Source organism: Dermacentor silvarum, chromosome 7 (genome assembly GCF_013339745.2).
Source record: "Dermacentor silvarum isolate Dsil-2018 chromosome 7, BIME_Dsil_1.4, whole genome shotgun sequence".
In the NCBI taxonomy this organism is placed as follows: Eukaryota; Metazoa; Arthropoda; class Arachnida; order Ixodida; family Ixodidae; genus Dermacentor; species Dermacentor silvarum.
Window position 1 is genome coordinate 15,457,238 of NC_051160.1, and position 26,056 is coordinate 15,483,293.

At 44.4% G+C, this 26,056-nt stretch overlaps 1 protein-coding gene across 3 annotated transcripts in view; it reads right to left on the bottom strand.

Annotated features, from left to right (window-relative positions):
- LOC119457589 (hypoxia-inducible factor 1-alpha) overlaps positions 1-26,056 on the bottom strand; it is a 222,443-nt gene that overhangs the window by 117,541 nt on the left and 78,846 nt on the right. For all 3 annotated transcript variants that reach the window (XM_049670259.1, XM_049670257.1, XM_049670258.1), the window contains exons 2-3: positions 11,758-11,954; positions 4,823-4,962 (exon numbers count right to left, since the gene is read on the bottom strand). In XM_049670259.1, the coding sequence (XP_049526216.1) occupies positions 4,823-4,962; positions 11,758-11,954 (337 nt within the window). The remainder of the gene's footprint in view (positions 1-4,822; positions 4,963-11,757; positions 11,955-26,056) is intronic.

Below are 26,056 nucleotides of genomic sequence, written 5' to 3' on the forward strand. Positions count from 1 at the left end.
TGGCACACAACAGTTCTGGAAAAGCAGATAGAGTCGCTTCCGTCGACAGCAGAGGCTTGATATGCCAGAAGAAGACACAGCAGTGAAAGAATTACTGTTGCAATTACAAACGGAAAAAAATAATAATAAAGAATGTTGCACTAGTGAAGCCCAATACAAGTGTTCATGCCCAGCATACCTTTCAAAAGAGCCTTTTGTATACTTTTGAGGTGTATCGATTAGCTTGGTAGCCACACTACTGAACTTGCAAAGCTTAAGTGAATCACAGGCACTCAACAAAAGACACAACGAGCAAAAGCAAGTGACGTGGGAGTTTTATGTAATAGTGGACTTTAACATGTGGCAGAAGGCACCAATGCATGGGAGCTGAATAATGCAGGCAACCTGACTTTAAAATGTTATGCCAGGGTCAATATCACAATATTTTATTAATTCATTCATTTTGCTCTTCTTCATTAGCTCACACATCACTGTGTTGCAGTTATTGCTGCTCACTCAGCACAAGAAATTATAAGGAAAAAATAGAAACAAAGCAAGAAGGGTTGTTGCAAAATGCAACCTCAGGACACCAACCTTCCCGAGGACCCCTTTGCCCTTAGCAAGCAATACAGTAACGGTGAGAAACCTTTTGGGAATACAAGAACTACAAGAGAACTAAATGCCTTTCAGAATGTTTGCTGGCATGTTCACAATCAATAGTTCACTCTGCACTCCTGCATGCAAATACCAGATTGCAGCTGTCAGCGTCAGAAAGATAATTTTTTTTGCAATTATTATTTCTATGGTCTACGAAATTTAATGTACAATCTTATGATGCACATATGCGTACAAAACGGTTGATAAATGCTTTGCATTAGTTAACGTAGTTTGCATTATTGCAAAACTTGTCTGGTAATATGCACCAGTGGTGTGTTACTGTTGAATGCAAATATGCGTGGAGCGCTGATTTCACTATATCTTGATATACTGTATAACCATATCAGTCACCCAATGATTCTCTCGATTTCATACACGCTCTCGCTCCTCGTGACAGAAATCCCACTTGTATTATTTACAAAATGTTGATGAAAGCACCCAGATGAATAATCTGCTCATAGGCAGATATTAAGTTGCAAGCAAACAGTCTGCAACTGTACTGCCTTGCAAGAGCACCGAGGACTGTATTTTGCAACAACCCATTTCATCTTTTGTTCTTTCTATCTGTCACACCAAGTTGCTAGTCCTAGTGATAACAAGGTGGGGGCATTAGAGGCAATGATAAAGGGCAGAATGAATTGAACGTGGAATAAACTGCCACAAAATGCAGCCCCAGAACTCGCTACAGGTGGGTTTTTTCGATGCACTTGTACTACCCACCACTGCACATCTCGTGGTGCATCAACAAGCTAATTTAACACAACTTCACACGAAGGATAAATGCAAGACCTACATTTTTCCACATGTGAACCCCAGCCCATACCTTCGCAGAATCTTTTGGATCACCAAAAAGCACATTTGCACGACATTCTGTAACAGAAATATTCAGTGCATCACAGGTGTGTTTATGACACTTGTATCTATAAGACTGTTACCAGACACTGTTCCACATAGTGAGCAACCTGCAGTAAGCAGTCAACATTGTGTCAAGACTTGCAATGTTAGACTTGGCCAGAGAGTAACACAAAACATTGTCAAATTAGTGCTAAGAAAAATTTTAGACTTCATGGTGTATTTGCTCAAATGTTTTCATTAAATAAATGGTGCACTTGCAGCAAACTGTACACGACAATCCAAAATTCCAGTAATTTCAAATGTAAAAATTTAGGTTATGTTCTGATGCTTTCCATGGCATCTTTAAATCTATCAATTGAAATAACTTAAATATTTTTTTGCTCACCATTTCACGAACATATATCAAAAGGTTTTCACTAGCTTGATACGTGAATACAAACAGCATCAAAGTTTATGGGGCATGACTTTCATGAAAGAGCTGTATTCCTGCTCAGTTTTTGCCTGAAGCACCGACTGAGTGTGCTGCATGTGCTAGTCCAGGCTGCAGACCTAAATTCCAAGCTTCGTAACGAATCTGCTCAAATATTCAGCTTGTAAGAAGATCTTGCACCGTTAACTTTTGATGCAGACTGTAACTGACTTTATTTTGGCTACTGTAGATAAAAGCCACTACGGCAGATTAGGTGAAAGCCTAAGACGTGCTTTAGGTGTATGATATTCATTTATATTAATGTATTGCATCACAGTCGTGTCCTCACTCATTTTTAAGCAGCTTAGAAATATCAAAACTTGTTACAATTCACACGTAAATTTGCGACTATACTACTCAGTTTGAACTAATGCAGGTTCACTGTACGATACACAATGATAAAAACGCACTTTTGGCAAAAATAAAAGGAGTCAATCCTAAGAATAACACAAGACCTTAGACATGAGGCAATACTGTCACTGATGCTGCCCAACTTGAGAAAGCTCGACTCGACCTACTTCAAAATAAGATTTTCTCTGCTAATGAGTTGTGCCGGGCTTATTGCCCAACGCGGAGTGCATGCAAACGTCTTGAGAATGGTGAACACGATACCAGTGATGACAATGGCTCAATTGGAAATAGACATGTAAAAGACTTGGGGAACCCCACTGTCTAATTAAAATTAATCTCTTTTATTTATGTTTTTTCTGCAATGGAATGTTGATAGATATCCTAAAATCCAGTGCGCCCACTATCCTGATTTTGCATCTATTTCTTCAATTCCACTTAGCATTTTTTTATGTCCAAACAAGGCAGATGGTTTCGAAAAAAAAAAAAAAATGAAAGCAGAAATAAAAATCTGGTGGTGGTGTTGATCTCGCAGTTCTGTAATGTTCGTAACGGGCCAGGGCTTATCTATTGAGGCCATTGGTCTCCCATGCGCCATAGCATATCAGAGAAAGGCCCTTGCCCTTCCTGGAAATGCACGGCAGACTGACGTTCTCAGAAGTGGGGAGAAGGTTTCTATGCAAACATGTCTGAGAGCAAACATGGAAGCAACGCAGGCCACTGATAGCAGCTTACTCGTACACCTTCCACCTGAAAATAACTGCGTATCCTAGCGCAGCAATGCCACAGTGAAGTGCCAGCGATATGGTGAGAGTTACAGCAAACCAAGTATGATATCTCAATCAAGATTAACGTTGCAGGTTGCTCGTGCTATCTGTAATGCAGGACAGTTAAAGAAATGTGCACAGAATGACCAGAGGAGCAGGCCATAAAGACACCACTTGGGTGCACAACTGATGAAAGCATGTGATGTAATGTCACAGAACTACACCAATGCCGCAGTGCTTTGCGCCCACGTCAACGTTGTCTTGCATCTTCAAGTTCTTTAACCGTTCTTCCACTGATCTTCAACTGTTCTGTTGCAGATTTTCCCAGCAGACACCTATGAGAATAACACATGGCAGAATGGGCAGCCCGCAATGCTGCACATCTACAAAAGATAAAGTTAAGATTTCTACACTTATGTAAAGACTAACTAGACACTCTACTGTACTCAGACAACGCAATATATGAGGAAAAGCACACCACTGACAAGTACGCATACAACTAGCACCATACTTTGCTCAACTGACTCTCAGCACCTATGATTGGAATAACTTGGTTTGCCGACGTTGTACCAACTACTCTCTCTTCTGTCACTTTCACACCCAACAAAGAAAAAATAATTCCCCACAAAAACCCCTATAGATCATGCACCAAAGAGCGAAAGCAAGAATTGCTGGCTCTCCCGTAATCGAGAGTAGATGTAAGCATGAAATGGCTACCATATGGCGTCTTTTGCTGCCTGTGGTGCCGCCGCCTTCAACCATGTTTCTTCTTGCAACAGGGCAGCGCGCTCAGCGTCTGTCGCCACTTTTTCTTCTTGTCATGTCGAAGTGGTCGGCTGCAAATGTGCGGCCAACTCACGAACCGCTGGCGTTGAAGAGCACAGGCAACTCTGTTTTAGCGCCAAAAGATGACAATCAAGTGTATGGTGCCCTGTATCTGCCTTTTGAACGTCACTATTGGAAATAACAAATAAAGCTTCAGCGTACAAGAAGTTACAGCTTGAGTGATATTGTGAACAAATATTAGGAAGAAATCGGAAGCAATATTTTTTGTAACTTGTTTGGGCAGTAACTAGCATATGTAATGCGGCCCTGTACAAAGGGTTGGGGGCAAGAGACCGCATTTTCTAAGTTTTGACTGGTTGCCCGGATGATCTCGTTTTGTTCTCGCAACGATGCCCGGATGTTCTCATTTGGGTGCCCGTATAACGGCTCTGTCTTGTGGCTCAAGGTCACTTGAAGGTCGCCAACCACGGGAGCTAAAAGCATTTCATGCTTAAAGCCATCAACAAAAAGCCTACAGTGTCTCGACACTCAACTTTAAGCTGCCTTGCACTTAAATGTAGCTTAAGGGCCACTTGCAGCAAGGCATTGGTCGATGCCAGTGCACATGCTGTCAGTGTGGCCAAGCCAGTGCACTGCGAAATGGAGACCAAATACAAAGTTAATACTTTGATGGGATCTTGGAATGCTAATGTAGCGCATACAGACAGACAAGACACAAGAAGGCACATGAACAAACACGTGGCCTTCTCGTGTCCTCATCTTTATGTGCTTCGTTAGTATTCCAAGATGCCATACCAACAAGCATGCGTTGCAACACTATTCGATGGGAAGCCCATGCCAAACTCGTTTAGGTAACCCCTCTGCCACATGCTTGCCTTTGACTGAGTGCTACAACGCACCACCAAATCATAGGTATATGAGAGAGAAATGTGAGCAGACAAACTAAGAGCATGAGACTAACCTGATTGAGACCGAGGTGACGTCCTACACTGTCCGAGAGGTAGACAATCTCTCCATCAGTTGACAAAACCAGCAGGACAGCATCCAGGGCCTCCAGAACTGATGAATCGTAAGGACTGCAGCCTGCTGATCTGGCCACTTCTACAAATAAAAAAAAATAAAAGTAACCGCACTGCCATTATTCATCACAGCTTACCTACAGCTGCATGCCTCCAAAAGCCACCAGGACAGTTACAAAAAAGCAATAAGTACGACAAAGTAAAGAAAAATAAATTAATGTCGACAACAACCTTAACTGGATATTGGAAACTTGGTTCATAATACAAAGCACCAAATATTGGTATTCTTGTGGATAGTTATCTATATGTTATACTCCATTTAGCAGGCAACACTACAAAGGCTAGAATGACTTCTCTCCCTGCTTGTACTTGCAAACAAAAAATAATGTGTCAAGGTATGCGTAATTCAATCCTATGTAAAATTAAGTCTCGTACATTTATGTAGCAAAGTATATGGCATAATTATCACTTGGGAGGCATCACAAATCTGACCCCATTTACCCCCTGATAAGCAGAGTGACATGTTTCTGTGGCCAACGGTCCACGGCGCCCTGTTTGCACTCGCGACCAAAACATAGTACATCACATACTGGAAGCACAAAGGTACCTGAATAATTCATGATCTGAAGTAACATCACGTCCACAAGCTCTTTTTTAATGTACTATCAACCAAAAAAGTTTACGGACCACGGGATCTCAGAGAACGCTAAATATCCAAGCAGCCTATAAAAGCAGCCAGTAAAACCACACATAGCAATGTCGTTCGCATATACCAGTAGAGGGTGGAAATGGGAATACCAGGCTGCATTTTGAGGCTGCGGAGATATTCAGCTTTTTGTCAGATCCCTTGGTCTGTAAACTTTTTTTGGTCAATAGTACATGCTGTAGAGAGAGAGAGAAAAAAAGAAAGAGTGTGTGTGTGTGTGTGTGTGTGTGTGTGTGTGTGTGTGTGTGTGTGTGTGTGTGTGTGTGTGTGTGTGTGTGTGTGTGAGAGAGAGAGAGAGAGAGAGAGCAATTTAAAACAGTTACAGAGGCAAATGAGAAATATGGGTGTATGAGAAATGAGATGAGAAATACTCTTAGTAGAGCAGGCTAGCACTGCAGTAGATTGCAATGAGCCTTCTCAGGCTTTCTATGGACCTTCACGCAAAATTCTGCAGACTTGGCTCATTTCTATGAAGACTCCAGCATTAGCTAAAGATTGCGTCTGGAAAATACTTGCAGGTCACACAAGAACTGAAAGCTGGGTGAGTTGGTGATTATTCACGGTAAAACTATCACACACAATGAACAACGGACAGAAGTAGTTCGTAAACTTTTTTGTAAACCACTTGTGTCCTTCGTTCTTTGTGCGCGCTAGTCTTACCATGAGTACTTACAGGTCCTTAGGTGTTTACTCTCAGCTTATGCTGTTCTAACTAAAAACAGCATTAGCACATATACTGCACAGATATGCTAATGTTTTCTTCTCTCTCTCTCCTTTTTTTTTTATCCTAGTTAGTGGCCCTGCGAAATTGAACAAAAAAATCGAGACTTGATTTAAAGGGAGCAGCCAAAATTTACCCAGACCCGTGCCTCTTGTATCCATAGTACAGAAGCAATCATTATCGAACGGAGTAATTTGTTAATGGGACGAAAAAGGCACAATCTAAGAAAACACACTTCTGATGTTTCTTGCCATTTCCTTGAATCAAAGAGAATAAATCACTAGAAATATGGTGATATACTGGTGATATGGTGATATAAATATGGCCTCCTATATACTTTCTGTGCCTGTGCAATCACTCCGGCGGTGCTGTTCAACCTCCTCGCCTGGCCTCCTCGCATTTTCATTATGGGCTAACAGCGCCCTCTCTAGGGGCGATAGCAAAGCATCTGTGAGCAGTGGCCGGCATAATAAAAGGTGCAAAGGTAGCTTGCGCACGTCTGGAAGTCTACCAAATTGTGACAGAACCTGTTTGCCTGGATAAAGCAGTGGATGAGGACAATGGATAACGCGAGCGTAAAGCAGCGGCTGCTGTACATTCTTTGTTGTGCTTTGTACTAAGCAGACTCTTGATTCGCTTTAGAAATTGAGTAACTCACTTTTATAAAGAACTGCATTGATCGAACGTTCATACGTTATGCCCTGCATGCTAAAAAGATTGAAATGGTCAGCTTTTTCGTTCAGCGCATCTTCGCTGGCTATCACAAGATTAATCTGGTCACGTTTCATCATGTAGTGGAAACATTGTCAACTGTATACCACATCTTGAAAGCTTAGACTGCTGTTATTCTTGGCGCTTGATCAGTTTCATTTGATCATGCACGAGAGATTGCAATTTTTGGTATGTGACCTCGGAAAAAATGGTATCAGGTTATGCGACAGCGAGAAGTCTTCAAATATTCAGGCCCCAATCATCACGGGAAGTTGTTGGTGAGGATCCCGACTAAGTTTTTCCATCCTCTACCAATTAATATTGCCCTGAACGTAACGGACATGAAAGACACTGCCAAAATATTTGCACAGAAGCCGCTGTCATGGATGGTCTACAAGCTGTAGCACCAAATTATGGCAATATGAACTTTTTGTGTGTGTGTGTGTTGTACTTTTGAAAGTTTATATCACTTTATTGCGCGACGAGCATGTTATACAGCTTCAATATGTAAAAGTGCAAGGAAGCATCTTAGGATAAATGAGAGTGATCTCTTATGCTCGTTTGTTTCTCATACACACATATTTTTGTGGCAAACTGTTTGTTCGTATCAGTGTAGGTGTTACTAGCACATAGATTCAGTAAAGGTATAGAAGCTGCAGAGAAAAAAGGCCAGCTTTAGCGGGTGCCGCACTATAACATCATCTGCTCTATTCTGAGCTGGCCCCGCCGACTGGCACCCTGCAATTTTTGCACCAATGAGCGGACATGAAAGTATAAAGGAGGCAGGCTATGGTTCAACAAACTACAAGTTGTCCTGTTAGATAATGCAGTAACTGTGCCGAAACCTGGGCACGTGCGTTATGATCGCAAGTGTCGGTTGACTTCCAGCCAGACCCTTCAGTTTTGCGCTGTTTACTCAAGAATCCAGGCGGTGGGAGATAGGCAGCCACAATCATCTCGCACGGCGCCCCAAAAGTCAACAGAACGTGGCGCAATGTCTACTGGCCTGTTGACTTTGTGAAGTGCGAAAGACGACAATTGTGTGATACAAGTGGCTCTATCGGCGTCACACCTGCCGGCAAAGCAATGAAAAGGCTTGCAGTCTCTGGGAGTGATATGCTCCATTCATCAAACGTCATAATCCTGATGTTCCAAAGGTCACCACTAAAATGCATTCTCTATCTCTATCTTTTCTTTTTTTTTTCTTTTTTGTAACAAGCAAGAATGAGAGGATCTGAAGGGATCAATGTTTTGATAGTCATTACCATATGAAACAAACAGAGAATGAGGCCAGAGAAAGCATAGGGGAATTAATTATGTTAATTCAAATGAAGAGATAATAAGGAAAAGGGAAGTGAAAGTGGCCGAAAGTGCAAAAAGCAGCAGGGGGGAGCCTAAACCACACCATCTGCATTACGCATGCGATGCCTTACTAACTATGCTACTACCATAGCGGCCATCATCCCGTGCACATTCCTCAGTTCTTGTGTATCTGTACATATTAGCCCTGAAAGATTTAGCCAACAACCCTCACGGCCATGGCCTTTCAGTGTCACATAGTATGCGAGATTAGGAGCAGGCAACTGGCTAATAAAAGCTCATATGCTACCCCATGGCATCAAGACTGCCCAATTCGAGGCCCTAGCTATTATTTGGAAAATGTTCAAACATAAGTTTTTTCTTCTCTGAATGAATAAATTGTGAATCTACACAAAAGGCTCAAGAAAATAACAAAAGAAAAAACGTGGGAATGTGCACAATGCAATCGCAGTACTGCCAGAATAGCAATGTTAAGAGATAAAAGAGTCATACATGTAGCTATTTATCTACACCTGCACAGATAACTGACTGGTTGTGTTGAAACTACAAAGAGCCTTTTTGAGTTTCTGATGTTTTAGAGCACTTGAAACGATATCACCAACCTATCGTAAGTGAAACAAGTTTGAAAGGATAGCCTCTATTCTGTACTTAAAAGTTGAAGAATATCTGTAAGACAATTTTTATATGTTGCAGAAGTGATATGGCATAAAATCTTACAAATCAGAAATTCTCATTCCAATCACCTAGCCCAGATTTCATGAAGCCTCAAAAGCTCAATCCTTGACCATATAGAGTGACAACTATATGTAGATGTATGCACAAATTATATATATATATATTTTCCCCCAACTGCCACTGGAACAGTAAGAACATTTGCCAGCCCCATTATTTCACTGGCTTCTCAGTCTGCTAAATCGTCTCGCCCTGGAACTTCCCACCTACGACAGAAGACACCGATAGCAAAAGATAAGCTTGAGCGCAAAGGTAATCTTTTGACAACACAATCATTGTCTTCCTTCCAAATAGCTGCCACTAAAAGGTGCAGCTGTCCCTAATCCCTTGATATGGTACAAAACAAGTAGAAAAGGCTACGTATACTCCTTTTACAACACAAGCATGAGGACATACTTGGATGACAGGGGAGCAGCATTCGGTGTTATTATGCTAGTGTGGCTCCTCAAAGGAGGCAGGTTCACTGGCAACCGTTAGGGGACAGTGTTAGTGGGTGGAAGCAGTTTTCCATGAACAAGGCATTTCTTGGGTCACAAACAGAAGACCCGCATTGTTTTTGCACCTGCTCAGCAGATGCCTCAAAGGGCATGCCTTAAAGAGAAAAATAGCTTCAGCTGTATTAGTAAGTTGGGCTTCTTTAATACCAAAAAAGCCACTCTTGTCATGAGAAAAGGCTTGGTAAGCTAGAAAGGAATCTTCGAAAATGAAAACAGGAAATGACGCCACTTCAGGTTCTTGCACTAGCTCGCTGCGATGTCATGAATTTTAACGGTGAGTGCTCAGGCTTAGCAAATTTTTTTTACCAGTAAAGATGGACTACATTCCATTTTAAAGGAGCCAGAAAATGAACTTGGCAAGTTTCAAGAACATTTACTGCAACAAAACGACCAAAATACGAGAAGATACATTGAAGGCATGACGTTACACTGATGTACAGCTGCTAGGGTTTTAAAGCGAAAAAAAAAAAATAGAATAGGAAAAAAAAGACACAAGTTTGTCTTCAATTTTTGCTTCCAATAACCATCTTGTCACTGTGCAATTAACGAAAATAGAGTTTTGAAATAATATGTTATCAGTTTAAACTGTTTTAATGTTTCTCTTTAGTGACCCTTTAATGTAAGAGCTTCCTCGCAATACATTGTGTGCAGTGTGGTTGCGCCCCCCCCCCCCCCCCCCCTTCTTTTTCAAGAATACTAAAGTGATCATGAGGAAAAGGAATGAATACAACACCAGACTAACACTAGAAGCTGAGGCAATAGCAAATGGAGGTAAGCAAGTAAGCCATCTGTAGCACTGCCAGATAAAGAAACATGCTACTGTTTGGAATGCACAGGTGGTCACACGCCCACTTGGTTATCCTTTAGTTTGGTTTGAAGTAGCACATGTGTGTATGCACATATATGTTGGTTTTTGACAAGAAAACTTCAGTTGGAAGTCAGCGCTTGTCTTCATTACGTTCTTCCTGTTCAGGTCTAGCTTCTACGCTGTGAATTTAGCTTCTGATATCGACAGAAAAAAAAAAACACGAATATGTCAGACATAATGTTAAGAGATAAATATCAGTGTGGTTAAGAGAATAAAACTCTAGCATAAGTCAAGATGAAGATATGAACATGCCTGGGCCATACTGCACAGAATAGATAAGCAGTTGTCTACTGCCGCAGCAATTTTCAGTCTAGAATCCACCATAAGAACCAATGTTCACCACAACAGTGACAAAATTATGTATCCAGAGGGAAGAGGACATCACAGTGTTGATAAGACAGCTGCTGCAACTGACTACAAAAGCGAATAATTTTAATAATGGTACACAAAGGAATACTGAAGAAAGCTTGAATTGCTTTGGTTTTCCCATATACTCTATGGGCTCACATCACACCACAACATTCGATCCTTGAGCTATAGTGAAAGTGCCACAAGTTACATATCGCATCAATACCTCGCAGATGTAGCACCATGTGGTTGCATAGTCGGGGGACAATGCAGCGAACCAAGGGGCTTGATTTTCGTTAGTTACTACCATGTGAAGAAAACAGACAACAAAGCTAGACAAAGCATAGGGGTAGTTAATTGTTGTATTTAATTTAAATTTTGAAAAAACAAGGAAAATTGAAATGAAACTAAACTCAAAGACAACTTGTCGCAGGTGGGAGCCAATATATGACCACATTTTTCATATTACATGCGTGATACAATACTATTAAGCCCCCACAGTGGCTATTCTCCTGTCAACTTTCTTGGGTATTAAATTTATGCACGTGCTCTTGCTCGTGTGCTAGCCAGCACCACTCACAGCTATGGTGGCAGATGTTCAACAGTCTTTTCAACTGCAGGCTACGTGAACTTAGGAGCGACTTCGCCAATAAACCCTCATATGCTACCACGTTGGCAGTCAATGCTGCGAAAGTCACAACCCTTGCTATGCGACGAGCAAAAAATAAAACAGAGAATTGAGGGGCATTTTGTCTACTTTCATCTCCCCTTTGTTCATTATTTCTTCATTTCATATAGACAGAAAAAATTATTTGCCGTAGGCTTTCCTTGGCTTCGTTGTCTGTTGGCTTCATGAGGGAGGACAATGCTTCCTATCCAAAGCAACAACTTTGCAAATCCTAGAAATCTCTTCACAGAATGACGCTTCACTACACTGATGTGGACATGGCGTGCCATTAGAGACCTGCACTCACCAGCTATTGGATCAAGGATCTCACGTAGTCGCAAGTAGCTGATGGCCAGACGCATGACCGAGGCTTTGTCCAGCTGGCAGGCCACATTCTCTGGAAGCGGCAGCTGTTGTGACAGCTCAGTGAAGATCTCTGACTCTTTACTGCGCCGGCACCTCGCTGCATCCCGTGACTTCTCTTTCCGTTTTTCAGAATTTTTGCTGCAAAGACAGAAAGGAAGGCAGTGTGAGGCCAATTGCACCCAATGAAATCAGCGTAACCAATAATGAGGCCAGTAAAGTACTCAGTGACTATAGTGCTTGTAAATACTGCTCGACGTTCATATTCACAATATTTCCAAGGGCCAATGTCTGACTTCCAGGTAAATGCATCCAGCAAACGCCCGTTTAGCAGGAGTCAGTGGATCAGGACATAAAGAAACAAACTTTACAAGAATGTGCGGTTGTAAAGGACACACAAGACAGCACATAGCAACCAGAACAGGGTTGACAGCAGAAGTTTCATGTCGACATCAGTGCAACAAAGTGTCGTTCCGGATGTCATATCATACAAGAGTGAAATTATAGTTAAAAATGGTGAATTAACAGCCTCAGCCGGAGAGCATGTAATCGAAAACGAGCAAATGACTAACCTGAATAACCATTTCAATGCAATTAGTCTCGCAGAAAAAATTTGAAGACCACTGCACTGTAAATTAAGCCTCTACACAACAAACAGCCACATATGCATGCAGTGAAAAAATATGCTCACATGCCAACACATGTCAGTGCTTATATACGTCCACACAATTTAACTATGCCTAAGTTAAGTTCACAGTAATTGCAATATCACTCAGTAACGGTGAATAGTGGATGTTCCATTAAATGGAAAGTGGACGCGATGACAGAGTAAAGAGAAAGTACCACTATCCGATAGTTTTATACCAAACTATCCAAACCACCTTGCATTCGACAAGTCAGCACCTGGATTTGTTGAACAACATATGAGATAGCCCCATTCTTTGCACTGAACCTCGAGAAAGACAAAGTCAAACAGGAGTCTGAGCTAGCCAACACGAGCCGAGCATTACCAAGCGTGGTGTTTGACAAACGAGAACAGTGCACTGCGCAACATGTCCCACAGTTCCTCAGCGAATGGTTGCCATAGGAAGGACGCTTGTGACAGACTAAGCCTCCACACACACACACGGTCAGCTGATAAGAACTAGCTGCAAAAGAAAACCAGAGCAGCAGGGGGTGTGGAGCCTTGGAAGGGGGAGACCACATGTGGCTTTCACAGCATCTGGGGCGTAAAGGATTGAGTTATCAAAGCGGCTCCAAATCTCTTTTAACACTGCAGCAAAGTGGAACGAGCCTTTTTCCTCCTGGTCGCACTGCACACGACAAATGGGGGCACTGCTAGGAGGCCAGCTGGCTCGGTATCTTAGGCACGCCGCTTTAAGCCGCCGCAATCCGACAGTGACAAATTGCGACCGCGTGATGCAATTGGCCAGTGCGAATGTACAAAGGCACCGTCTTGTTCACACGCATGTGCCCTCGTATTTTTCTCCAAAAGGCCTCGAAACGTGATGTGAGTGCGCTTAGAAATGTGCCACTTTGTTTCGCACTGATTGTAGATATCTCCTTGCAGAGCCTTACTTCTTAGATAACACTTGACAGATGACATATTTTGCTTGTTTGAGAAATCACACAGTGCCAAGTGACTGCCTTCATATTGTGGGACGCTAAGCAACAGGTATAACACGGCATCAGATACGTCTCTGTAGATTATTGCTCAGAAAGGTTGTTTGCAGCCTGCACAGCTTTAAAACGAAAATGCTGTTAAAAAAAAAGAACAAAGCCAAGAAGATATTCCTAAAGAACAGATACAAGCAGAGATGCCACAGAACCAATACTTAGATAGTGCCTCTATCCATCCTTAAGATTTTCTCAAGGCCTTGCGTGACACAAGATTATACTAGGCTCCTGCAACAGGCAAGAAAGCCTTGCAGGCGGGGGGCTTAGAAAGCTCATTCTTTATAGCGTGCCACTTCTGTTGTTATGACACTCTCCCATGAAAAGAACAACCTTTCAGTGATTCAAAGCCACGTGCTCATCGTGCCGCGGCTTGGTGAAAAAGCGACAGAAGTCACACCACCTTAGAAATTACAAGCGTGATTAGGGCTGCCCTGTGCCAGCGGCCTGCAGAGCCAGGTTGCAGATCTCACCGGCCGGGTTCATTAGAAACCAGCCCCGCAGAGCCACCAGAATTCCTACGCATGACCACTTCCTCGCGACCACCTCTTTCCCCTCACTTGTCACACACACATAAAGCTCTCTGGGCACGTCCGTGGTTGTGTCCTTGTTCTTTCTTTTTTCTTTCTTCCAGCTGTGAATTTAATCAGCGATTCAAGAATGAACAGACGGCAGGCCGGGAAACAAAAAGATACAAGTGACGTCCCTCTGGCAACTGCAGACAGAGAACTGAGATTAGGGTGAGAATGCGAGGAACTCCTCGCTACAGTGGTTGAGAGGAGTTGCTTTGAAAACAGGTTCTGCGAGTCCGCTCCCCCTCTCCAAGGGGAGACATGCTCAGGGGCCAATTAAATGTTGCCCCCCACCCCTTGTGACAAGAAAGGAGGCCGAGCAGGAGCCCCCCTCCACCCCTCCAGGGCAAGCCCCGTGGCAAAGTAATCTCTTGAAATAGATGGGCAAGCCACAGGCGACTTCGCACCCAAAGGCACAGGGCACAAATAAAGGCAACGGCAATTGTGTTTTGTTTCTGGCAGCAAGAGGAAAACCTGCTCAATCTGGTGACTTCTGCCATGAGGGACAAATAGGCACAAATTCCAAGTGGTAGTAGAGGAAGGAGACTAAGCAATAGAAATAATGTGCTTGATGCACAAGCAAAAAAAAAAAAAAAAAATGTTCTAGGGAAGAACTTTCTTATTCTACAGCCAGGACTCGCTACAAAGCAAAGAGTGAACAAGAATATTGTAGTTCAGAATTTGGCATCCGTCAATCTCGGTAACATTTTACTTGCTTTTGAGAGAGAAGAGAAAGTGTCTGTAAATGCTGCCTAAATATTTCCACCTGCATTACGGCAGAATAGCAAAAAAGTAGCTAATAATTTTCACACTAATTATTCGGTGAGTACCGAATAACTTGCACAGTTGACTGCTTAATCCCTCCTTAAGCCATCTGTTATGTCCCAGTATAAGGCGACCTAGTCATTATTACAACCTTAAAATAATGTTCTGCGTTTACCACTGCTGTACTTTCCTTTCAGATTTTGCAGCAAGATTACATTTATTTTTTGGTCCAAATTGTTCAATGAAACACTTGGCATCCTTGTTTCCCTTATCCATCTAGATAGTATGAACGATAATCACTGTATGCACACCTTGCCATCAGAGGTGCACGCGCACTTTTTTATTTGTCTATTATAGAATTGATCTGCCCATACTCTCAGCCCAATCTGTGCACAGCATGCATTTCGGTTATTCGCACCACCAGCTCGCCCAAATCCAGGGGTGCTAGTTAATTTGGACACTCAAATTCCACCCATATTGTCAAATTCTGCAGTGGTGGCGTTTTGAACGAATCAGACGGGCCGGAGCAGTCCCGTGAGCCAATCAGGAATGACTAGCTGGCGGAGGGCCGTAGCCAAGGGTGGGATGGGGGACACACCAGGCACGTTGCCTCCCCCCCCCCCTCCTCCTCCCCTATACGGTCTTCGGTCGGGTGGACCACGTGTCCCGAATCATCGTATGCGGCAAGTTGGACTCCGACGCGTCTCACGACGGCTATATGACGTGCAAATTCGCATCATGTGTATCGCGCTTTGTGATACACATGATGCTTCGGGCATTCTGCGTCTAGACAAGAACCCACCCGCCGTATAAAATTTCACGCAAAAAATTTTACCCGGTTTCTATCAATTGTATCTAATGATATATAGATGCCGCAATGCAGCTCAACTAAATCTGCGATGCTCGAGCACGGCGATCGAGTTAACAGAATATTAATATGCGCAGCAGTTGAGCGGAAACGTCGGCACTTGCTTGCCAATGCCTTTCCTAGGAAGGTTAAGTCACTCCTCCCGCTCAGACCAAGGTGCGCCGGCGCGTACGTTGCGTGGTTAGCAATGCTAATCTCACAACTGCAGGCACCGACGCCAGGATATGCGTCAAACGTGGCGACTAGACTTGATAAAAGCACGAGAAATGAAAGAGGGAAAAAAAGAAAGGAAGAAGATACGCGTCTTCACACCGAATGTACGAGCGGCGCGTTTGTAACGCCATAGCCTCCTTGGAGGCTCTGGTAACGCATGCAGCACTGCTGAGGTCGGCGTTCAGCTCCAGCGAACAGTACGGTGCCCCGGGGAAAACCACGTGAACGAGCTGGAAATGACAGACGGATGGAAGCGCGCCCGCAGAGAGACAGAAACAAAAAAATAGGGGGAAAAAGAAAGAAAGAAAGAAAGAAAGAAGAAAGAAAGAAAGAAAGAAAGGTCAGGCCAGGCGCCATGTCACCGCGACTTGTTCGAAGAAAGTAGACACGTCTCGAGCTTGAAACACCGATAAGACCGCGCGCTGCTCCAACAGCGAAAATTGCGGCTCCGGGCTGAGCGCTGTCGCCGGTGCTGCAAGTTCAGTTTAACCAGCGAAAGCCAACAGTGAGTCAGAGGTTTCACCGCGAATGCACTCTAAAAACAATTTACACCCTTTAGGGCATATCTTGTCCACAATGATCGTCATCTGTACTGTTTGCGTTTCCTTTCTTTAACACTTTGCGCTCGCTACTTTCTTGTCACAAATGCTACGTCACGCGGATAATGTGCATGGCGTTTGCGACCTGGGGGTATTTATAAGTGTCCACCTAGTGGAAATCCCCATTTCGTCTGCTGCTGAAGTTCCGATTGGCTGGACTGGGGTACGCGTCAGAAGGAGACGGCGCCCCCAGCCAATCAGCACTTCAGCAGCAGACGAAATGGACATGTCCATTGCAGTAGCGCACCCAGGATCTCTGCCAGAAGGGGGTTTAATTTTTTGTGGGGAGAGAGAGCAAGCACTTTGCGCACTTTGCGTAATTCCCCGCGACCACGTATTTGTTGCCACGTATTGACCACGTATTCTTGCTTTAGCCAGAGGAATCCAACAGCAAATAATATGCCTAATAATTATAATAATAATGACACCAAGGATGATGACGATGTTTATTTCTTCAGCGTTTTACTCAAAGTCTTGAAAGAGCTTGATAGGGCCAAGAAGCCGGTCTGCAGAGCAGTGCACGTGGTCATCCGTTGAAGCTCTTACCTAAACGGTAGTGGGAGCAGCGAGTGGTGGCAGTGTCTGAGGAGGTCACTTATGACTTATGGAGTGGGAGAACTCAGGAATATCAGTAATAGCGCGTTTAACTCGGCCTCAGGGGGGAGGGTTAGAAACAACGAACCCCCCCCCCCCCCCTTGTCGGTGCGCCACTGGTCCATTGGGTGGACGCTTACAGAATAACCTCTCCCTCAAAGTACCAGACGCGCAACGTTAAAGAAAGGAAAAGCGCTCAAGATAGACGATTATTGTTTGGGGAGAAGATAAGCTCCAAAGGGCGCGGACTTTTCTTGAGATGTGGACCCAGCCTCGAAACCGAACAGGGGCGTTAGATTCTTAACAAAACGCAGCTTTATGCATTGAAGCACAAAATTAACTGGAACGCCAATGCATTTCTCCGCAAAGTTCGGGAATTAATATCTCGAAACTGGTGTCATCCTAGAATTAATTCTAAGTGGATCCGCCTTGTGAACTCCACGGCTACAATTTGTAAATTGCAATATGGGCCATCCGATAATTAGTTTAAAAGCTAATTAGTGAATTTTTGTTAATTAGCCGATTATTCATTTCAATTTTTCGTGCAAGTAATGTCCGCCTCTTCGAGTAGACCAGCTCATTAACTAGAATTGGGCTATCTGCCACAGGCAAGCTTAAACAAATTTTGAAAGTGTTCGCTGAAACACCCTGTATGTATATAGTGGTCATAACTGAAAGCGCACGATAAGCGACACCAACGAATAGCCGTATGTCAGAATGATGATGGGCTTCCCTTCCGTGTTCGCCTAGGCTTCTTCGCTCACACAAGTAAAGCGTGACGCAACGCGACGCAATAACTTCATTACCGGCCGCTACAGGTGGTGGCATTGCATCATGCTCTCCTGCATTTTGCAATTTTAAGTATAAACCCCATGCAAACGATCTTGCGCGCGACGGAGATGGCAGTCGCGTTCGATCGCTCGTCGCCTACAAGTCGTACCGCACGCGAGCGACGACTTTGAGCGACGTCTCCCCGGTGTTGCCGGTATGAGGGCAGCAAATAGGCGCCGAAACTGGCGTTACGCGTGCTTTATTAATTTGAGCTGGTGTGTTTTGCTGTAAAGAGCAGCGTAAATATTGCTAATGGTCTTGCACTATAGGTTCTTATCCTTGCACGTATCAAAATTAATTTAGTCGTTTGCTCGTTCCGTGCGATAATAGGTAGTACTAATTGACCGATGTCACATCCTGTTCCGGCTTCGCGCTATTGGCTAATCGCTCATAGCAATTCCGGGCGACGAGCGACGAATTCTCGATTCCCAGAACCGAGCGATCGAGCGACAAGAACGAGCGATCTGTTCGCGCGACGGCCCGTTTCGTCGCTCGAAGCCGTCGCTCGTCGCCGTCGCGCACAAAATCTCTCTCATGCGGTTTGGGCTTTATCAAACGTGAAATATGGCAAGTTTGGCAACAGAAGCTTGAGCCGGCTAACCCAAAATCATAGCTGGGAAAAGCGACAAAAATAGTTAGATAGACAAAAAAAAATGTCAAAAGTCTATAACACAGTAGCAAAACACGGAACAATATAAAAAAAAAAGAAAATTAAGGACTATAAGAACAACACAAGCGTGATCATGCATAGAGGAAATTAAAAATGCGCATAAACTACTGTTGACAATTGAATTTATCGGGTCACGGTATACGATAAATTCCGATAGCATGCTCTGGTAACGGGGCCATAAGAAAGAAATATGATTTAAGCTGTAATATCAAATCCCTCACTCTTTTACAATATCACTAAATGTCGCTCTTAATTTACCGTAGTAACAGGCAGCGAATAAGCCACAAAAAAAGAAAGAAAGAAAGAAAAAAAAAACAACGCTAGAACGAAAGGCGGATGACGACGCCGACTTGAAAATCGCGCACCATGCATGTCAGCCGTGACGTCACTTATTTTGAAGAACCTATAGTTAATGAGTTTTTTTTTTTTATCCATAAAGATGGACCACAATGTATTCTAAATGAGCCAAGGACTGAAGTTCGCAAGTTTCGAGAGGTTTCATGGCGCCAAAACGCTCTAAATACGCAAATAATAATCAATCAATCAATCAATCAATCAATCATGTTTATTTAACGTGCCCAGGAACAACCCTAAGGTCTGAGTGCTGGCGCACGCATACATTACAAACCAAAAACAAAACACTCAGGGAAAAATCATTAAACAATAAATGAATAAAAATAAAAATTGTGAAAAGAAGAGAGTACCGACAACAAAGCGCTAAGTAAATACAAAAGAAAAAGGAGGAGAAGGGCACTTGAACAATACATGAAATTATAACACAAGGCAAAGCTCGGAAAAGAACGATGACAAGGAGTTATGAAAGATATCAAGTTCACGAAAGTAAGCGTTATAAAGATTCTGTATTCTGTGGACAGTTGAGTGTTCGTGATGACAGGCAGGAACATGGAAAGGTCTATGTTCTCTGGTGATCTTGCGTGGGATACGGAACATGACACAGCTGAGAAGTTCGGGACACGTGAGGTTACCGTGAAGGAGTTTAAAGAGAAACAGGAGGTCAGCGCGATTACGTCGGTCGCGAAGTGAGGGCAATGACAACAATCCAACAGTGCTAGTACAGGGTGCAATGTCCAGGTTTGCAAAGCGGTGATTATATATGCTTAGAAACTTTTTCTGGACACGATCTATAATGTCACTGTTGGATCTAGATGAGCCATTCCAGACGACCGACGCATATTCGAGTTGAGGAAGACAGATGGTTGTGTATAATTTGCGGAACGGTGTAGGAGACTTGAATTCCCTCGATAGTCTGCATACAGAACCAAGAGAGCGCAAATCCCGCATTGCAACACGTTTAGTGTGAGCCGAAAAGTGCAAGGTTGCATCAATAATAATAATAATAATAATAATAATAATAATAATAATAATAATAATAATAATAATAATAATAATAATAATAATAATAATAATACATGTATTTTGAAATTCACGAAGTCACACTAACGTACCGGCACTGACTCTAACAACGAAATTATAGCCGTGAAATTCACGGAAATGTAGTTTCGAATTCAGAAAACCTGATTAGTCTAAACTGACTAAGAGTTTCTCTCTCGTAACCATATATCTCTAAAAGAATATATAGTGGGGATAATGGCTGGAAGATCAGTCGCACAATTAACGAAGCGAGTAGACACGACGAAGGAAGCACTGCTTTTTATGCCAATCTGCTTGCTGTACACAAGTTCCTAATAATTTGATGGTTTTCCTATTACGAACCTCGAATCTAAAGGACAACGGGAGAGAAGACGCCGTGGGAAGGAAGAAAGGACGAGCCATCTATAACTTCAAAGATTACATACCAACTAAAAATCGAGAGAAAAAAAAGCGCTAGTCGAGAGAGAGAGATGTAGCTTAATGGAAAATGAACATGTCAGCCCTTGGCGCTGAGCCGTGCTCCCTCAAGGGCTGAAGAAGATAGCGCCAACCCCTTCCTTTCCAAATGAACCACTTAGTATGTCAGCCCTGCTATATGCAGAGCTTGCTACTTCAGAGAAGGTGTTTGAGATGACATGATGAAGAGGAAAAGAATACAGGAGGCGGAGAAGATGGAAGTAAAACAAAATTTTAAAATACTACGAATAATAAGAAGAAACAAGGGGGGGGGGGGAACATTAACTGACGATTAGGGTATACTCTCTAAACTTGAGCGCAGCTCTATACAGTGTTTTCATTTCGCGATATATTGGCTGGCGCGGACAATCTGTCTCGTGCGGCACGTTGCAAACGGAGCGAAGTGTGGCGCGACTGCCTCGCTAGACTGGAGATCGCGAGAGCCAGCGCGTCGGTGACGCGTGGGCGCGATTCACAGCAGCCGCCGCCGCCGCCAGACCTCCCAGGCGACGCGCGCCACTCTGGCGCCATCTCGTGGCCATCGTCGCCCGCAATACGCATTTCTTCTCACGCTTTCGCCGTTCCCTCCTCCGCCTTCCGCCTCATGGTTCCGCTGCACCCTCCTCTCCGCTTTCCTCCTCGCGTCTTTCATCCCGCGCTGCGATCCGCACGTTCGCTTCCATCCTTCGTTGTGCTCGTTCGCTCGGTTACGACGCCGACGCTCGCCCCAGGAACGGGCGCCTATGAGCTGCACTCTTAAAAATCACTAGCCTGTATTTGTTCGCTATAGACCACGTATTTGCTGCTAACCGCACGGTGTTATAGCGGCGCGAGACACTGACACAGCACGTATTCACTATCATGCGCTGTATACCTGGCAGTTCGGGCAACCCAAAGCCGACTTATAAACTCCCTATAAATCCAAGATGCCACACAAAACACATTTAACAGGTCAATTATTTTCCGCTGGGGTCATTCCCCGCGACAATCCCACCTTCCGCCACCAGCACACCCTGACGAGGCACAGGGCAAAGCATAGAGCGTGTACTGCAATGTATCGCTTCATAAAGAAGCTGCATGATAACCTCCCTTGTTAGTTCCAAGTGGACACAAATAAATAGTGCGTTTCCGACATCTGAAGAAACAATACGTATTTTTAAAATGGTAAAGCGTTTTAAAAAACAACAACAAATGAATGATAACATGACTGGAAAATCGCCAAGACAACACTCCACCTCCATATAATAAAAGAAAAAAAGGAGGCTATTAGCGACCAAAGTCCGCTTTTTCTTTTTTACTATCTTTTGAATTTTCGGCCTTGTGTTGCTTGTCGGTGTAGTAGTCCTTAATGTACCAATTTATGCGCATCTTGTAACATGAATAATGCTTCGAACGTTGACACTTCAATGCCTCGTTTTGCAGGAAGACGAAGCCAGTCAAGCTGCGTTTCAATCGCACTTTTTGTCCCCCCCCCCCCCCCCCCCCCCACTCACACACATACATTAGAGTAGTTTCTGTTGTAAACGTACGTGTAAACAATGTCAATAACTGTGCTAAAATAAACTCGAAGTTAAATTTAGCAAGAAAAAGAAAACCGGTAACTTCGTCCCTGGTCGACAAGTTGAACTTACAAGGTCCCAATCGGCTGTACGCAAGATATAATTGACACACTTCGCGTCCCCGCGCACTTGATACAGCCGGCCATCACCATCTCGTGGTCACGTGAACGGCCAACATCCAAGCGAAAGCGACGATGCCGGCGGACATAATATATTATGGCGATGTTTTTATCTCGGCATCCGCGAAGAAATTGCGCAATACCCCTGGTATCAGCTGGCGGCGAGCCCGATGCGCGACTCGCAAGCTTCGCACTGTTTAGAAGAGTGGGCAGGCCTGTCGTCGCGTGATCACCATCATCTCGTTTTTTTCTGCCAAACCGCAGACCGACGGCGTACGTACGAAGCGGGTAAAAGTAACTAAGCTCGAGAGGTGATCGCAAGTGGTCGAACAACAATATCTGGAGCCAACGTTCCGAGACAAAGGACACACACACACACACACACACACACACACACACCTCGAGGAAATTCCATAATGCGCATGGCCAGGTGTGAAGTTATGACACAGGCCACGAAGCACACGCACGAAAAGCAGAAATGACTCCCCACAAAAATTTACATGGAAATGGCGCGAAATACAGAAGACGGGTGAAATGCCAAAAAGACTGTTCGGACCGGCACACGCAACGTATTAATTCAAAATTCGGGCGAGCTTGAATAACATGAGCGACTGCTAGTGAGTCTTCGTCCATGTTGCACTGCTTTTGACGAATCAATGTTACGGAGTTCTCGATGTGTCCAGGCAGACATGCAGGCGCTCAACGCCCGCATAATGAAGGGGCTGACTGAGCTGCGCGCCTAAATTTCGCGTGAGTGCACGTTAAGCGAGAACGGCCGGCGGCTCAAAGAGTTCAACAAAGCAACCGCTATTGTGACGATGTGGCAAGCGTAAACGGGAGACACCAAAACCGTGACGAAACAAAAAGCGTATGCAACACTGCAGCACACCAAACGGGAAAGGGCAACGTTCACGACGTATGACGGTGATTCGGTTAAGCAATGCGGTGTGCGTGAGGTCGGGTTAAGGTACGTTCAGACTGCGGACGTAATGTGCAGATATTTCGCAAGATGCGCAAGCGCAAACGCAGAAAGCGCAACTAAATTGTTCAGACTACAACCATAAGAAGCGTTAAGAGCGCTACAGCCGTCACACACGCGAACGTATTTGTTGGAAGGCCTGCAACATTTGCGTTTCATACAGATAGAGCGGTCAATACAGATACGACAGTTACGACGTGGCCAACAAGCGCCGCAATTTCGGTTTTAAACTTCCGGTGACGCGACTTCCGGCATCCCCAGTTAGAGCAACAGCCATGACTGCGTATGCGTGTGCGCGTAGTAGTAGCGGTGGTCTGTATGTGCGGTTGTGTTCCACTGAGACGCAACTGGCCAGCTCATGTTTTGATTGGCCGGTCTTAAGAAGCGTAACTCATCCAACTGACATTGTGAACGAACATTGTGTTAAAGAAGGTAACGCTAGTAACGCATGATACGGGCTTTACGACAGATGCGCGCTTTGCTAACGTTATATGACCGCAGTCTGAGCGTACTTTAGAAAACACTTGGACGAAGTGTCAGTACAAGCTAACTATACGGTCTTAATGCGATTAACATTCTTAGGATACTCAGCGGACTTTCCGTCACGGGCTATCTATCTGTGTCTCGAATTGTATTCCCGCCAACTTGGGTCCCTGGGTAGTCCAATGTGTAGCCACTTGACTAGGAATACCCACTTTTCCTAGCCACTTCACTAGGAAAACGCGCTAACCATTGGGCCTACCCAGTGGGTAGCGCACCGGGCTGCTGTGCTGATAGAAGCGGGTTTGAAACCAACCGTAGGACCAACTTGGGTCGATGGGTATGCGCCGATCTTCAACGAACCTCTTTGGCGCCAACTTTGGTTACGGAGTATGTGCCACATGATAGGCGCCGCTCTTCTATGACATAAAATGATCCCTTAAAATTAAAATGATCCCCTTTCGGGGCAGCCGTTCTACCATCTGAGCTAACCATGGAGGCGGCTAGCAGATGGCAGGGCGAAGTCGAATTCATCAACAGCTCGAAGCAAAGGCAAGTGTTTGACGTAATAGCTCAGCGGAAACGCGCTAAGTGGAGAGAAGTAATTAAAGGGAAAACGAGACATCCACCCAATCGTAGCAATTGCTACAAAGGAGACCCATACGGGTTCCTCGAAAGAAAAGCCTCATTGAAGAAAAATTTGTCCTGGTTTCAACTAATCCCAATCTGATAGAACTGATCCCAATTGTCCTTGATAGCTGCCTTTTTCTCACAGGTCCGTACAAGCCTAATTATACGTAAATAAATATTCCTGTTGTAAATATATGTATATGCGTCTGCATTTGACTATTCGATATTAAATTCGATATTCGGTACTTACTATTCGTATTCGATTCGAAATAGATGGTATTGCGCCACCTCTACTGAATATGTATGCAATACCAGTATACATGTACGCACCACGCGCGGCCGCACTTCGTGGCCACGCCGCCAGATGGCGTAGCGCGCCCAGTGGGAAGCGCGAGCGAGGAAACCCGACTGCATACATGTCCGGTGAGGTCTATTCGATTCAACCATGTTTCTCTACACCTTGGGTCCCTATAGGCCCTCGATTCTCCAGGACGTAACAGCGGAGCGTTCTGCGTCCCTGTCTTCGATTGCAGAGCTAGGGTGCAAGTATAAGGTGCAGTGCACCCTCGAACCTGGGTGCAGAAATGGGTGCAGCCCGGCTGCACCTTTTCGTTTGTAGAGTGTTAAGCACCTTTTATGAATCGAACAAACTTATGCACGACGCGTTCCCGCGTTACAAATATACGGTGTGTCGCTATACACACTGCTAATCGCATTAACGTCGACATTTATAGCGAGATATGGGTTCTGTCTGAATTTTTCCCAATCGTTTAATGTATTTCATTGAACGGAAGTGTGAATAGCTAGTTTTCTTCCAGCTCCTATATTCCCTGTCCTCCCTGTCCTTTTACTTTCATAGCCCAATCCTCCCACTGCTGACCGCCGTTCAGGTGAGCAGTAGCCTCCTTTCCTCCACTTTTCCTTTTTTTTTTCCCCGCACGGTCTACTATACGGCATACTGTACACATGCGTGCAATCATTCTTTGCGAAGCAGCAGCATAAGTGGCCTGTGGAACTTATCGACCATATAAAACAACTACTTACTATCTATCTACTATATACACAGACCTCCCAGATAATGATTTCTTTACTTCGCCCGATGAATACTTTTGCCAAAAGGAAGAGGTTCTTTCCGCAAGCTTCAGCGCACCGCAATAAATTTTCCCTGAATTCGGCGACGAAAGTCATTTCACTGGTCCCAGCCACAGCGCCACCGCAGACACATTATTAATGAGCTTTACGTAACACGCGGAAGGCGTAATTTTTTAATTAGCTTCTCATTAGTCTTATCTCATCAGTGAGCTCTTTCAACACGCACGCATGTCCGCAACAGGAGCGAAAAAAGAAAAAAAAATCAATTTCGCTGGCGTTAAATCTTGAAGAGATGAACGCAAGGTGGAGAAAGCCAAGGGCTAATTTTCACTCAAGACAAACAACATTCGGGAGGCGTGACAGAGAGGAATTAGCAGTTTTTCTTTCTCCTAATTGCCTCGCGAGCGCGAACCCGTGTACTGCGCATGCGCACAATAGCGGATGCGCACGCCGAGACGGAGTCGCCACAGACGGGACGCGTAATTTGTTTTCTATATTTTTTTCAAGCGTGAGAAACGTCGCACGGCGCAGGCCCCGGACGGCGTGGCGGTGAGTTATGACACGAAGGCGAGAGCGTAAATCGCGCCCGCGGCACCGGTGGTGTTGGGTCAGCAAGAGCAATTAAGCTGATAACCCGCGAGGTGAGCATGGACCATGCCCCCCTCCCCCTCTCCACCTGACTACTACTACATCATCACGTGACCAACTGCGTGCTTGCTTGCACTCTCCCGTTTCCACAGCCAAGGCTCA